The sequence below is a fragment of the Mesoplodon mirus genome (assembly GCF_964341445.2).
Source record: "Mesoplodon mirus genome assembly, chromosome: 13".
Lineage (NCBI taxonomy): Eukaryota > Metazoa > Chordata > Mammalia > Artiodactyla > Ziphiidae > Mesoplodon > Mesoplodon mirus.
The window spans coordinates 4,356,360-4,371,405 of record NC_138989.1 but is presented as its reverse complement, the minus strand read 5'-3'; the positions used below and the strand labels follow the sequence as shown (position 1 = coordinate 4,371,405).

Below are 15,046 nucleotides of genomic sequence, written 5' to 3'. Positions count from 1 at the left end.
CTGCGCTTCCATTGCAGGGGACACGGGTTCAATACCTGTTCAGGGAACTAACATCCCATATGTGGTGCTGTGAGGCCAAAAAAACAAAAAACAAAAAACCAAAAAAACAATGTATGTATATATAGATGTATATACATCTCTGAATCACTTTGCTGTACAGCAGAAACTAACACAACGTTGTAAATCAACTATACTTCAATTTTTAAAAATACTGATAAAATAAGTAAAAAAGTCAAGAGCCCATCACAGGACCTACCAGGCCCGACACAGTCTTTCCCCGTCTCTCTCTCTACCTTCGCCTTTATCCTCACTGGCCTTGAATACTCGCCCCACATCCCCTTTGTCTAGTTGTCCTGTTTCCATTTATTAATTCAACAGCCATCTGCAGGACATCAAGTCTGTTTATGATCGTATGTTTACTGAGATGACGATATAATGATGTCCCTTCACGCACTCTCTGCGTCCGAGTCCCGTGTGCATCTTTGTAAGAGAACATTCTTTTTGCTCCTTTTACCACCCATGGAACAAACCAAAATGCACTGTCATAAAAACAAACAAACAAACAAAAAAACCGATGAGGGAGCAGAGAACATAAAGAGGAGGGAAAGGGGGGAAAGCAAAAGAAAGAAGGGAAGAAAAGCAGTGGGAAGATGTAGAAAAGGAGACAGTTGGAGGTGGACACTCCTCAGAAGACCATATCCATTTAGGAAGCCAAAGTGGCTCAAATAGTTATTTCTGTCCTTCTCTCTGATGCTTCTTTTTCAACAAATATTAATTGAACACTGACCAGATGTCAAGTTGTCTTCCAGGTAGTGAGAAGACAGAAGTATATAAAGACAAACATGACCTTCCCTTAGGGACTAAACATTCCCATGAGGAGAGAGATAAGTTCGCCAACAAGGTCACGAGATGATTTTGGAGTGTTGTGCTATGAAGAAAATTAAAAGGATGGGTGTCATAGAACTGGCAAGGAGACTGGCCAGGGGGTCACTGTGGTCACCCTGGCAAGAGATGATGCCATTGGGCTCAGGTGTTGCCAGGTGAGATGGAGTGAAATGGTTGGATTCTGGATAGATCTTTGAGGTTCCACATGATGGTTAAAAATGGAGAACCGTCATGGATGTCTCCTTGATTTTTGAGTCCTTTTTTTTAAAATTAATTTTTTAAATTGGAGTATAGTTGATTTACAATGTTGTGTTAGTACAGCAAAGTGAATCAGTTACACCTATACATATATCCAATCTCTTCTAGACTCCATTCCCATATAGGTCATTACAGAGCAAAAAATAAGAGTTCCCTGTGTATACAGTAAGTTCCTATTAGTTATCTTTTGTATACAGTCATGCATATATGTCAATTCCAATCTCCCAATTTATCCCCCCCACCCGCCTTGGTAACCATAAGTTTGTTTTCTACTTCTGTGACTCAATTTTATTCCAAGCACATGGGAGGCGCCATTTCCTGAGACAGGGAAAACTGGTGGGAAAATTCTGTCTGTCAACACAAAGAATAGGACTTGAAGAACGCTGTCAACACTGGAATGACCAAAAGCTTAGTAAACCCTTTACAAATTAGATTTCCAAAACTCAATGCTACTGAAAGAGTTGATTAACAGGAATTTCACTCTATTAGAGGCTTGTTCTCTGAGTTACAAATGAAGCCCTTTGAACTGGAACTCACATCAGCATCACAGAGTAATCACTCACGGACCGGGAATAAAACACATAATCAATTGGCAGTGGAAAGAGAATGCACTTTGGGGGAAACACAAATCGCCTCTGTCCAAATGACTGTCTTAACAATGAATGACTTGTGAGGCATTGGCTGGTCTGATGTGATGAAGGTCTGTGTGCCTTGCCTGGGACAGTGGCGTCCAGGAGCTGCACCTCTAAAAGGAGGGACAACCACCCAGCAGAGCCATGGTCCTCTTCACACAGGACTCCATGTGGCTACTCCTCATCCCAGGAAAGATCTGGGACTTGGGAGATAGGAATTTTGGGGTCAGTTCAGCTCTGCCTAGCTGAGTATCATAAACAAATACTCTCTGAATCTGGAGAAGAACAAATAAGTGACCAGGAAAAGTCACCCCCCCATGCCTCAGTTTCTGTGGGAGGTTGAGCTTATCAGATGGTCTCCGATGATGCCACATCCAGATCAAATAACATCTGTCAACCTGCAGCTATTGAAATACACCTGACTGAGACACAGATATAAATTCCATTGTCAGCAAGAGCTGTGTGTGAAAGTGGGTGAAGCAGGCCCGGTAGGGATGGGGTGGGGTTGGCCGGGCAGAGAACCAGAAAATTGGGGCGGCAGGGGTGGAGCATGGATTCTGGAGCCAAGCTGCCTTGGACCCTCCCAGCAGCCTCTGGGGACATCCTTGGCTGGAGTAATTGTGCCTTATTGATTTATCATCTCCATTTGCAGACGGGGACATTGAGGCTCAGGGACATCCAGGGTCTTGCCCCAGGTCACACAGCCAGAAAGTGTCAAGGCAAGATTTGAACCTGTGTTTTGGTCTGACCCCAGGTCCCGACGCTCTTAATCGCTGTAATTTAGTGCTTTGCCATCTACTGTCTCTCTGATAGATCCCGTCTTTCACCTCTTCTGCTCAAAGTGGCCAAGACAGCAGCTGGACTGGACCCCCCACCTCTGTTCCTCCCTCTGCCTATATCTCATGGAAACAGCCAGGGATGAAATCAATCAATCCCTCTCTAGCTCCCTCCTTCCTTTCCCAATGAAGGAGAAGGAAGGATACAGAATGAAGAACTGGATAGTCCCTGTCCTCAGTGAGGGCACCATCCATTGTCAACCACCTGCCTGGACATGTTGCCACTTGGCCACACTGGACTTCTTTTTAAAAGTTTTAGATAACAGTTAAAACTTGGAAACATTTTTCATCTTCAGGTTTCTGGCTGGTCATGGACATCAGGAATGTCGGGCCACCCTGGGCTCCGACTCTCACGTGAAGAGAGTGGAGCTGAGTGGCGGCGCCCGCTTTCGGTGGGAATAAGCCCTGTTCTTCTGTCCCCATCCGCGCTCTGCGCTCTCATGCCCACCGCCCAGCCAACCACGTGGGAACCGGGTGCTGGAGGATCTGATGTTAAGCCCCATGACCTGCACTGCCGGCAGTGCCGTTGCAGGCACCGCAGCGTTTTATAAACGTGTGACTGTGTGCCTGTCCTCAGGAGGCTTAGGATCCCAAAGACAAGAACCCTGAGGAGCCGCTGGGCGGGGGCACCTGGCCACGTGCTGCGCCTCCTGCTGTTTCCCTGGCTCTTTACCCTTTCCACCTGGGAGATGCAGACTGATGGCCTCCTCCCTGGGGACGATGCCTCCTCATTACCAGCAGCTTCGCTTCGGCTCTGACGTGTGACCACCCCAAGCGGCAGCGCATCACCCCCCCCCCAGCGGCAGCGCATCACCCCCCCCAAGCGGCAGCGCATCACACCCCCGCGGAGGACGTGGCAGGGTCGTCCTCGTTTTATTTCATCCTTTAAAGCAATTCCACACACACACACACACACACACACACACACACACACTCACAGAATTCTGTTCCTGGGCACAAAGTCCTTGTTGACACCACTGATGCCAAGAACTGTGTCCTCCATCCGTCCTGGTTCCCCCCCACCCCACCCGTGCCTGGCACACAGGCAGGTGTGAGAAGGAGTGACCGACAACCTACCCCTTAAACCGGAACCGCACGCTACGGTTTCTAAAGAAGGTTGGGATTATGGTGGATGAACCACTGGACTAACCTCATTTATCCTCTAGATCGCATTACAGCGGCAATAAATGCATTAAAATGTAATCCCCCAACAACAAGAAGAAAGGGCCATCGGCAGATAAAAGACATGCACCGTCTCTGAGGATGGAAAGCAGCAGATGGCGGGGGGGTAACCGATGAAGCAGATGAAGCAAGCAAGACCGGCTTCCCATAGTCAGAGAGTTGACAATGAAGGAATGTAGCAACTAGGCTCCACGGAGCGTATCGACGTTACAGACTTTAACAATGTAAAACTTGCAAAACCAATAAATATCCGGACGGGGGAAATGGCAAGAAATCTCAGCGTGCCGTTTCTTCTACTTTCAAATCAAGGAGCCGACGTCACCGGCTAACATTGTGTCATGGAAGAACTGGAGACGGTGTGGCGATGGACGTGGAGGCGACGACAGCAGCTATAGTCACAGTAATAAGAGGAACAGTAATGACAACAATCGTTCCAAACCTTGGTACGATGTTTTCTACAAACGTTTCTTTCTTAAATGTACCAAGCTGTGTTAAAAATCAAAATCTCTTCTGGTCAGCTAAGTTTTCTATTTTTGCTCATTTCTTTTATGAAATACGACAACCCTGCTTTGGATTCTTTGTCCTCTTTATCTATAAATAAAAAGGAATTTAACACCTTCACGAATAAAATACAGCTTTAGAGTAGGATTTCGTTGCTATAAAATACGGTGTCCAACCACCGTCTACTTATCCAGCCAGCCACTCCTCTCGCTGTGGATTCATGGATGTAGACCGCCCCGAATGATGATTCTCCAATATAACTAATGTCATATGGGGGGGTGTTGGGATTTGGGTTTTTTTATTATGTTTAACATTTTTATAATGAATATGTATTATTTCACATTAAAATGGTAAAGCCTTTCGAGAAAAGCAGCTACTCGCAGGCTCCATCCAGCAGCAGGGCGGGCGGTGATGCTGGCGGAGAGGCAGCACCTGTCCAAGGGGCCGGAGGCCGCGGGCCAGGTGCGGGCCAGGTGCGTCTCAGGTGCTGTGCTGAGCGCTGGGTGGGGCTGCGGGAGGGGCCTTCATTTCTCACACTTGAGGCGACCGGGACTCGCAAGTGAGCAAAGGGCTGGATGAAGCAGTCAGCTGACTGGGGAGAAGACTGGGCCCGGGGGGCAGGTGTGTTCGGGAGCCTTCTGGGGGAGGGGAGCGCAGGCCCAGCGCGGCCACGAGCTGGTCGGTCTGTGAGCGCCATCTAGTGGGCACCCTGGGGACTGCCGCCTGTGGTCCCCTCTCCTCGGAAAGAGTTCAAGCCCATCAAAAACGCCATCTTGGCAGTTTGCAAAATTAAAGTTATCTAGAAAAAGATGTGCTGGACTCTGCGATAAGCTATGCAAAAAAATAAAAAAGCATTGCAACATTTATTTGCCGTTTCTCTCAGGTGGCGCCGATGTATAGCTGGTGTGCCCTGGGGGGAGGGGAGGGACTTCGACAATTACAAGCTGCATCTAGTCCCATGGGTCACGTGACAATGCCACCCCGTTATATTTTTAATTTCACCACTATTCTTAAGTGTCTCCCGTTTAATCGTGCTGGCATACTAATAAAAAACAAAGTTGATGACATCTATGATATTCTTACATTGTAACAAGAAGTGTACATATGTTGCCTTATTTCATCCTCAAAGTAACCTGTTGAGGTTGTCCTATTACCCCCTTGACAGAGAAGGAAAGCAGGGCTCCAGAAGGATGATCTGTCTTAGATCCCATGGCATCGGTAAATGTCCTCACTTGGCCACACAGGCAGCCTCATTTTCCCAGCTGAGGAGAAGGAGGGACAGTTCCTCTACTGATGAGCACAGAGGGGCAAAGAAACTTTGCAGGCAGCGCCCAGGTTTGGCATTTCTAAGCAGAATCCCTAAATTAAAGGAGAACGAGGTGGATTTGGGAGAGAGTTGATGTCTCTCAGCGCTCATAAACATTTGCATATTTATGACTCCACCTTGTGATAAATAACTCAGTTTCTCCCTCAACAGTCAAGGTGATTTTTTTTTTCAAAAGGAAAATTATTTTCTCAGAATACAGCCTCCTGATGATTTTACCACCTTTGAGGGCGAGTCAAAGAGAAACATAAAACCCTTCACATAAACGCTCTCAATTTTGTCATTCAGGGCTCATCACCCAACAACAGAACAATTCCTGAGAGGAGTCTTTGATGTATGTGCCGCCTGACGGACTTTTTTGTGAGATACGTCATAAATATTAATAGTATTGACAAAGCCTTAGAAATTTCTCATGTCACATTCCTGCAACAGAAACACCCAGAATTCTGTCACTTTGCTCCTCCGACTGACAGCCACCACTTTCTTTCCTGAACTCGTTTAGCTGGGTCTGTGTTTTTCCCATCACCTTCAGAAACTCTCCATCAGCAAAGGTTTTCCGGAGTGGACACAGGTCACCTGAATTCAACATCTCAATGGGTTTTTCCTTTTTCTTTTTGATTTAGCTGACTTTTGCCTGCATTCTGCTCTGCAGCCCTTTGTACTCCTCAGTTTTTGATTGTGGGCTAGTATATGGCATAACCTTGCCCTCTCCCCACCCCCCATTCCTCACCCTCTCCCCACCCCCCGTTAAGTGAACACTGGAGTAACAGTTTTGCTGAATGTGTTCACTGGTGTCCACGTGCTGGGTCATTAGCTGTGGGTAGCTGAATCGCCCTGGACACCTCCAAGTGCAGAGGTTCTACAGCAGCATTTACAAAGTGCAGGGTTTCAAGATCATCCAAGAATGTTAGTTAATGCTGGTTATTTGCACAGAGTATTCACTGGATGACTTGGGCTCAGGGAGGGAAGAAACAAACCTGATGATAGAAGACAATTTCCAGTATGTCAAATGGGATGGCTCAAGTTGCTGGTCCAGCAGCCTGAATGCCTAACGTAAGTTTGCAGATTAAAAACCACAAGATAGTGGGGACTTCCCTGGCAGTCCAGGGCTTAAGACTCCGAGTTCCCAGTGCAGGGGGCACAGGTTTGATCCCTGGTGGTTGGGGAACTAAAATCCCGAATGCTGCGCAGTGGGGCAAAAAAAAAAAAAAAATAGAATAGAATAGAACAGAATTTTTAAAAAGGACCTGACAGTGAATCACTTACAACCGCACTGCCCTAGCCACAGGCTGCCTCTACCCTTCAGGCATGATTCCTCCTGCTTCAGTGTTGTCTGGGTTTCTTGCTTCTCTGGGGAGGCCAGTTTCATGTGTGCTGTGCACACTGCATTTCTGTCGCATTTCAGGGCCGAGTTTTACTTAGGGAGGCTCTCTAGCGAGAGCACGGGCTTGCGTGTGGTTTGAATTACCCAGTGCTGGGGTGGCGATGTGTGTTACATTGCATTGCTGGGTTCACTGTGAAAACTGGCTGTGACATGGCTGCAAGTCAATGGAGCTATTCAATAAAGTGAGACCAGAGTAGGTAGTGTTGCTTCTTAACTTGGTTAATTTTTAATCAGCTCTTTTGGCTGTCTCCAAATCCCATAAACTGCTGAATGGTAGCCTTCTGGAAGATGCTGCCTACTGTAGCTAGAGTTAAGTGACTTCTGTACCCTTGTTTTTTTGTGGTTTTTTTTGCAGTACGTGGGCCTCTCACTGTTGTGGCCTCTCCCGTTGTGGAGCACAGGCTCCGGACACACAGGCTCAGCGGCCATGGCCACGGGCCTAGCCGCTCCACGGCATGTGGGATCTTCCCGGACCGGGGCACGAACCCGTGTCCCCTGCATCAGCAGGCGGACTCTCAACCACTGCGCCACCAGGGAAGCCCTGTACCCTTGTTTTACTTTTTACAATTAATCTTCTTATGTTGAAGTAACTATAGACGCATGGAAAGTTGAAAGATGGGAAAAAGAATCTTGTGTACACTGCCCCCAACGGTGACATCTTACGCAGCCAAAGTACAATACATAAAGCCAGAAAACTGACTTCGGTAACATTACTGTTTGTTTGTTTGTTTTTATTGGAGTATAGTTGACTTACAATGTTGTGTTAGTTTCAGGTGTACAGCACAGTGATTCAGTTTATAAATAGATGGATACAGAATCAGGTCGGTGCTTTGTGACCGCCTGGAGGGGTGGGATAGGGAGGGTGGGAGGGAGGGAGACGCAAGAGGGAAGAGATATGGGAACATATGTATATGTATAACTGATTCACTTTGTTATAAAGCAGAAACTAACACACCATTGTAAAGCAATTATACTCCAATAAAGATGTAAAAAAAAATAGAAATAGATATATACCCACTCTTTTTCAGAATTTTTTCGTTTATAGGTTATTACAAAATATTGAGTATAGTTCCCTCTGCTGTACAGTGGTATATGGTATATGTTAAGCCCACCCTCCTAATTTATTCTTTCACCCCTTTCATTTTGGTAACTGACATTGGTAACATTACTGTTAACTTGACTACAGACCTTATTCAACTTCCAACATTTTTTAACCTGTGTTCATTGGTGTGTATACGTGTGCATTTCTATGCAATTCAATCCTGTGTACAGATCTGTGTACCCAACAGTAAATTAGATGCAGAACTCTGTCATCATTACAAAGGATCTCTGTGACGTTGCCCCTTTGTAGCCACACCCACCAACCACCCGACCTTCTGCCCATTTCCCCTGGCTACGACTCATCCCTCCTCCACGTCTGTTGTTTTTTCATTTCAAGAATGGTACATAGAGACTTCCCTGGTGGTCCAGTGGGTAAGACTCCATGCTTCCAACACAGGGGGCAAGGGTTTGATCCTTTGTTGGGGAACTAAGATCCCACATGCTGTGTGGCATGGTCAATAAAATAATATAAAGTAAAATTAAAATAAAAATAATTTAAAATAAAATATAATAATATTAAATCCCCCTTAAAAATGTTACATAAAAGGAAGCTTAGGGTATGTAACACTTTTAGATTGGTATTTGTTTTTCACTAAGCAGGGTTCCTGCATGTCCATCAAGGCATTTCTTTGTCCCTAGTTATGCCTTTGCCTCACAAATTGGTACTCCACTGTATGGATGTACCAGCCTATGTTCCATTCAACTACTAAAGGACACTTGGGTTATTTTCCTATATTTTTCCAGTACAAATAAATCTATGTATAAACGTTTATATTCAGGTTTTCGTGTGAACATAGATTTTCATTTCTATGTGTTAAATGCCAAAGAGTGTGATGATTACTGGGTTGTCTGGTGAGTGAATGTGTAGTTTTGTGAGAAACTCTCAAATTGTTTTCCAGAGTAGCTACACCATTTTACATTCCCTCTGGTGACGTAAGAGAGAAGCGGTTTCTCTGCACCCTCACCGGCATTTGGTGGTATCAGTGTTCTCTAGTTTAGCCCATTCTAATAAGTGTGAAGGGGTATATCATTGTGGTTTTAATTTGCATTTCCCTAATGGCGAGCGATGTTGAACATCTTTTCATGTGTTCATTTCTCATCCATATCCCCTCCTTGGGAAAATATCTATGTCTTTCACCCATATTCTAAAAGGATTTGTTGTCATTGTTGTTCTTCTGCTGAGTTTTGTGAGTTCTTTATATTGGGTTGGCCAAAAAGTTCAGAAAAGTTACAGAACAAAACCCGAACGAACTTTTTGGCCAACCCAATATATAAGCCCCTTGGCCCTGAATTTTTTGTGCTTGGCTGAATTTTTTGTCTCTTTTCACCTCAAAGGCCAGCTTTTAGAGAGGCCTCTCCTGACCACCTGGCTAAATTATTTCCTCCTTTTCTCGCTCACTTGTAATCCCCTCTCATAGATCACATCACAGTCTGTAATGCATGCTTACCTGTTTGCTTCCCTATTGGATCACAAGCACTTTGCTTGTTTGCTCAGCAGGTGTTTCTCCAGCACCTAGTGCGGTGCCTCGGACACAGCTGGCGCTCAGTGAACGGTCTGTCTACAAGCAGAACCCTCGCTGGCCAGCTGGATGAGACTCACTTGCCTCGAGCAGGACCCCAACTCTCCCACTTGGCCTTCTTCAGGCTGCTCAGAGCCACACGCCCTTCCCCTCAACACCTGCTCTTCTGTCACTTCCCAAGGCCGTTACCTGCACCAGCTCACAGCTTAGTGCATCTTTGGGCTGTTGCCAGAGATGCATTCTGTACGTCCTCCACCGGGTACTCCACCTGCCAGGTGATCTGCGGGGCGCCAGCCAGGCCACTGCTGTTGTCAATTCCAAAGTCCACTTGCAAGATCTCATAGAAGGAGCCATTTGTTCTGCAAAACAAACACACAGTAAAGTGCAGTTTAAAACCTGAGACTCAGCAAAATGTCAAGAATGCGATCAATTGCCACATTCTTCTTTGTCAACCCAAAGAAGGCTCGCCAAGTTCAACAGGTCACAAGGCGGTGTCGATAGAGCCTGATTCACAGGCTGCCCACAGACGGCCCACACCTCCGAGTGGACAGACCATCCGTCTTCAGGGCCCTGTCCTTCCCTGAATGAGCAGCTCAGACAGCACTGCTTCTCTGGGCACTGTCACTGTCACAGCTCAGTCCTCCCCAACCCCACGCCTGCGGACGCCACGATCCAAGAACCACACACGGGACATGGCCCGACACCTTCATCTAGGGCCACCATTACTCCAATCGTGAGGCACAGCCTGGATTCTGGCTGTTTCTACTTCAACTTACCTGTGTGGCTGTGGACCCGTGGTGCAAACTCTGAGTTTTAGAATTTGGGGAGAATATTGGTGCCTACGTGGGCTTGTGAAAGCATCGTGAGACCAAGGATGGGAAAGGACCCCATAAGGTGCCTAGTCCGTGACATCAACTATGAGCTACATGAATAAGGAGCTCTGCTGGATACTTCCTGTCCTCAGCCTGCAGTGGGATGGGATGTAATGGAAGAAAACCCCACCTGGAATGTAAGTTGGTGCAGCCACTGTGGAAAACAGTATGGAGGTTCCTCAGAAAACTAAAAATAGAACTACCATATCATCCAGCAATCCCACTCCTGGGCATGTATCTGGACAAAACTAGTAATTCAAAATGATACATGCACCCCTATGTTCATAGCAGCACTGTTTATAATAGCCAAGACATGGAAACAATCTAAATGTCCATCAACAGAGAAATGGATAAAGAAGACATGGTACATATATACAATGGAATATTACTCAGCCATAAAAAAGAATGAAATAATGCCATTTGCAGCAACATGGATGAACCTAGAGATTATCATATTAAATGAAGTAAGTCAGAAAGAGAAAGACAAATACAATATGATATCACTTAAATGTAGAATCTAAAAAAATGACACAAACGAACTTATCTATGAAACAGAAACAGAATCACGGACATAGAGAACAGACTGATGGTTGCCAAGGGGACCGGGTTGGGGGAGGGATGGAGTGGGAGTTTGGGGTCAGCAGATGTAAGCTGTTCTATATAGGATGGATAAACAACAAGGTTCTACTGTAGAGCACAGGGAATTATATTCAATATCCTGTGATAAACCATCATGGAAAAGAACATTTTTAAAAATGTATATATATGTATATCTGAATGACTGCTGTACAGCAGAAATTAACACAACATTGTAAATCAACTATACTTCACAAAAATAAATAAATAAAAATAACCCCTGCCTGCCTTCATTCATGGAGTGACAACACTGTACGTGTGCTTGGAGGAGGGGGAAGGAGGCAGACGGGGCACGTGTATGTGAAAAGGGCCAGTGTCCTTCTCAGCACCTTTCTACACAGGGAGAGCCGCTCATCATGGACATGGACTTGTAAATTGTAGGCTGACTCTTGCACTGAACAGACAATTCAAACAAAAATCCACCCAGCACAGGATTTGTGAATGACTTCTGTTGCGTAAGTCTGTGCCCATCACCGTGTTTCTAGCTTTACCCAGATCCAAGGAATATGACAGCAAGGACCTTTACTCTGGTTTCTATGGGAAGGAATGGGTGACGCAGAGTAAGCAGGCTTAGGTTCCACTAATTCGAACGATTTCAGAGGACCTGGGACAGAAAGACTGTCCAGGTTGCCTGGCACCTGGCCCTGGGGTGACGAAGGCGGGTGGAGAGTGGCCCTGAGTGTGAGAGCTCAATAAGGGAAGTGGTTGGGGTAGAGGCTCCAGAGGGACTGGGTTTTATTTGCAAAGCACCCTTCGGGGCTTCCTACTATCTTAGAAATTGGCTGATCTTGGGAAGGGCGGTCCCTTCCATGTCAGCAAGGGCCCAGATGTCAAAGCATGAAGACACAGAAAATAAAAGATGTGGGTACCACAGCCGAACCCACCAGCTTGTCTTCAGGGACCCCTTCCAGCCATCATTACTCAGCTTATCACTCACAGTGACAAGAAAGGTTGTTTTGTAAAGGAAAAGGGAGAGAGATACAGAGAGAGAGAAACGTTCCTTGATCTCTAATGATCTAATGATTACGTCCTCTAATAGATTATTTCACTCTGATGGATTTCAGGACATGCTGAGGCTGAGATGACAAAGGTTCTCCTACTTTGCATAGTCCTGGAAATGGGACAAGAGAGGTTGCTTCTGGTATCTAGGACTATTTTTTTTCTTAATATCTTTTTCTTTAGTGTTTTTCCCTGAGCATTAAACTTAAGAGCTGACCAAGAGCAAGGTAAATACTGAATGATGACTTACATCGAACGAACCCAGAGCATCCTTGACTTCATGTCCCAAATGATCCTCATCCTCAAGGTAACTTGTTCAACCTCTGACTTTGTCTGTAGACAGTAACTTTATGAGAACAAAAGTGTGTCTGTGTGGTTCCCGGTTCCATCTTCAAGGGCTGGCATGGTGCCTGGCGATTGCAGGAATTCATTCAGTATTTGTTTAATTAATTAAATATCCTCAAAGTTCTGGCAGAACATCCTGCAAAATTCTGGGGATGTAATTTACATTCTGGGAGGCAAAGAACTACCAGCCAACTGAGTCTTGAACTCTATCCTTGTGCTTGGCTGGTAAGTATATTTAGATACACTTTCCTTCCCAGGAGAGACTCCTGTCTCTCCTATTAGAACATTAGTTCTCTGGTGGGGGAAGGGACAGTAGGGAGTTTAGGACTGACACGTACACCCTGCTATGTTTAAAATGGATAACTAATAAGGACTTACTGTACAGCACAGGGAACTCTGCTCAATATTATGTAACAACCTAAATGGAAAAGAATTTGAAAAAGAATGGATACATGTATATGTGTAACTGAATCACTTTGTTGTACATCTGAAACTAACACATTGTTAATCAACTATACTCCAACATGAAATAAAAAGTTTAAAAAAAAATAAAAGCACTACAAAAATTACAATAAAGGGGAAAAAAAGAACATTAGCTGTCAACTGCAGGCAGTTTTGGAATATCTGGCCATGTGCGGAGATGAGTTTGGGAGTCACAGTTTGGGTAACACTACTGGTGGGTAGAGACCGGAGATGCTGCTAAATATCTTAGGAAGAACAAGACAGCTGCATCACACCCTCCGTGATCATGTTCTGGCTCAAAATGTTAATGGTGCCAGGGTTGAGCAACCCTACACTGAACTGTGTTTTTCAAAGGTCAGAGCCTGTTATGAACACCTTCGTCACTCCAGGGTTAGCTTAGTAACTGGTATATTTATTTGGTCAGTAATTTTTTTTTTTTTGGCCGCACCGCGGCTTGTGTGATCTTAGTCCCCCGACTAGGGATTGAACCCAGGTCCTTGGCAGTGAAAGCGTGGAGTCCTAACCACTGGACCTCCAGGGAATTCCCTGCTCAGTAATATTTACTGAGCACCTGCTAAGTGCCAGAAAATGGAAATACAGATGCAGCTGCAAAAGAGATGTAGTCCCTGCCTTAGCAATCATGTAAATTAATCACAAATAGCAGTAACTGTTATCATTAAAATCAAACAGAGGAGTTTAATTTGTATTAAAAAGTTAAATAGCAAATTAAAACCACAAGGAGATACCATAACACACCTGTCAGAATGGTTAAAATTAAAGATAGATAGATGGACAGATAGATAGATAGACAGATAGATAGATAGAACCAAATGCTGTCAAGGGCTCAAAGAAAATGAATCACTTATAAACCTATATACAAAGGTTCATAGCAGCTTTATTTGAAACAGCCCCAAACTAGAACGTTGCTCAAATACAATGGTTATAAAAACTGTAGTATGTACATTCATACCAGGGAACACCAAGAAACAAAAAGGAGCAGCATTGATACAAGCAACAGCTTGGATGGATATCAAGGGAATTAGGATGACTAAAAGAAAATTTTAAAGCCAATCTTAAAAGGTTACATACAGGGTGGTTCTCTTTATATAACACCCTGGAAATTACACCATTGTAGAGGTAAAGAACAGATTCATGGCTGCCAGGTGCTATGGCCTGAATGTTTGAGTCTCTCACAGATTCCTGTGTTGAATCCTAACCCCCAAGGTGATGGTGTTAGGAGGTGGGGTCTTTGGGAGGTGACCTGGTCATGAGGGTGCAGCCCCCATGAGTAGCATTAGTGCCCTTACAAAGACCCCAGAGAGCTCCCAAGCCCCTTCTGCCATGTGTAGTTACAGGGAAAGCTTGCATCGCCAAATCTCTCTTGTTTGGTGGATTCTGCTGTTATTATTTTAATCTCAAATACAGTTTTCCAGCATGTGTACTCTACGAAATTTCCCATCTGACTCTTTAATTATCTCCTAACAAGTAATCCATCCCCTTGCCCTACTTTCCAACCACAGGAAAATAATCTTTTTCCTTTCTCTCTCACGCTCTTTTTTTTTCTTTAAGTAAACTTTACCTTGTGACTTTATTTTTGCTTTGCCAACACTTCCCAGAGCTGAAAACAATAAATCTTGATAATGAACAAACACTCTGCTTTCTTCTGCTTTCTTGGCTGCCAGATCCACAGCTATTTCTCATGATAACAACTCACACTCACTTCCAGCCTAGCTGATTTTATCAGCAGCATCAGGACCAAGTCCTGACACAGCTAAGACAACTGCTGTAATTATTTTTTTCTTTGCCTCTATCTTTCTGACAATATCCCAAACCTCCCCAGAAAGTGATGGTTCAAAATTATTGAAAATGAACTCACTAAATACAATTTTTGGAAGCTCTCTTTCTTTTTGTTTCCTCCTGTTATTGCTCTTGATTAAAAAATACTTATTATGTAGAAAGACTTACGGAATCCATTTCTGAATGAATCTCCCTAAGTCAGAAAAACATCCTAGGCTGGGTGACTTAAGCAATGATGTAGCACAAGCTGGCAACATGCACAGGGAAAGGGCTTTCAGATCTTGTTAACTCTCCTTAAGGATCCTGGGCTAA

At 44.8% G+C, this 15,046-nt stretch overlaps 1 protein-coding gene across 2 annotated transcripts in view; it reads right to left on the bottom strand.

Moving 5' to 3' along the window:
* The window catches only part of LOC309814977 (transmembrane protein 132D-like), a 159,514-nt gene that overhangs the window by 127,692 nt on the left and 16,776 nt on the right, over positions 1–15,046 (bottom strand). For both annotated transcript variants that reach the window (XM_082641333.1, XM_082641332.1), the window contains exon 2: positions 9,813–9,982. In XM_082641333.1, the coding sequence (XP_082497459.1) occupies positions 9,813–9,977 (165 nt within the window). In that variant the 5' untranslated portion in view covers positions 9,978–9,982. The remainder of the gene's footprint in view (positions 1–9,812; positions 9,983–15,046) is intronic.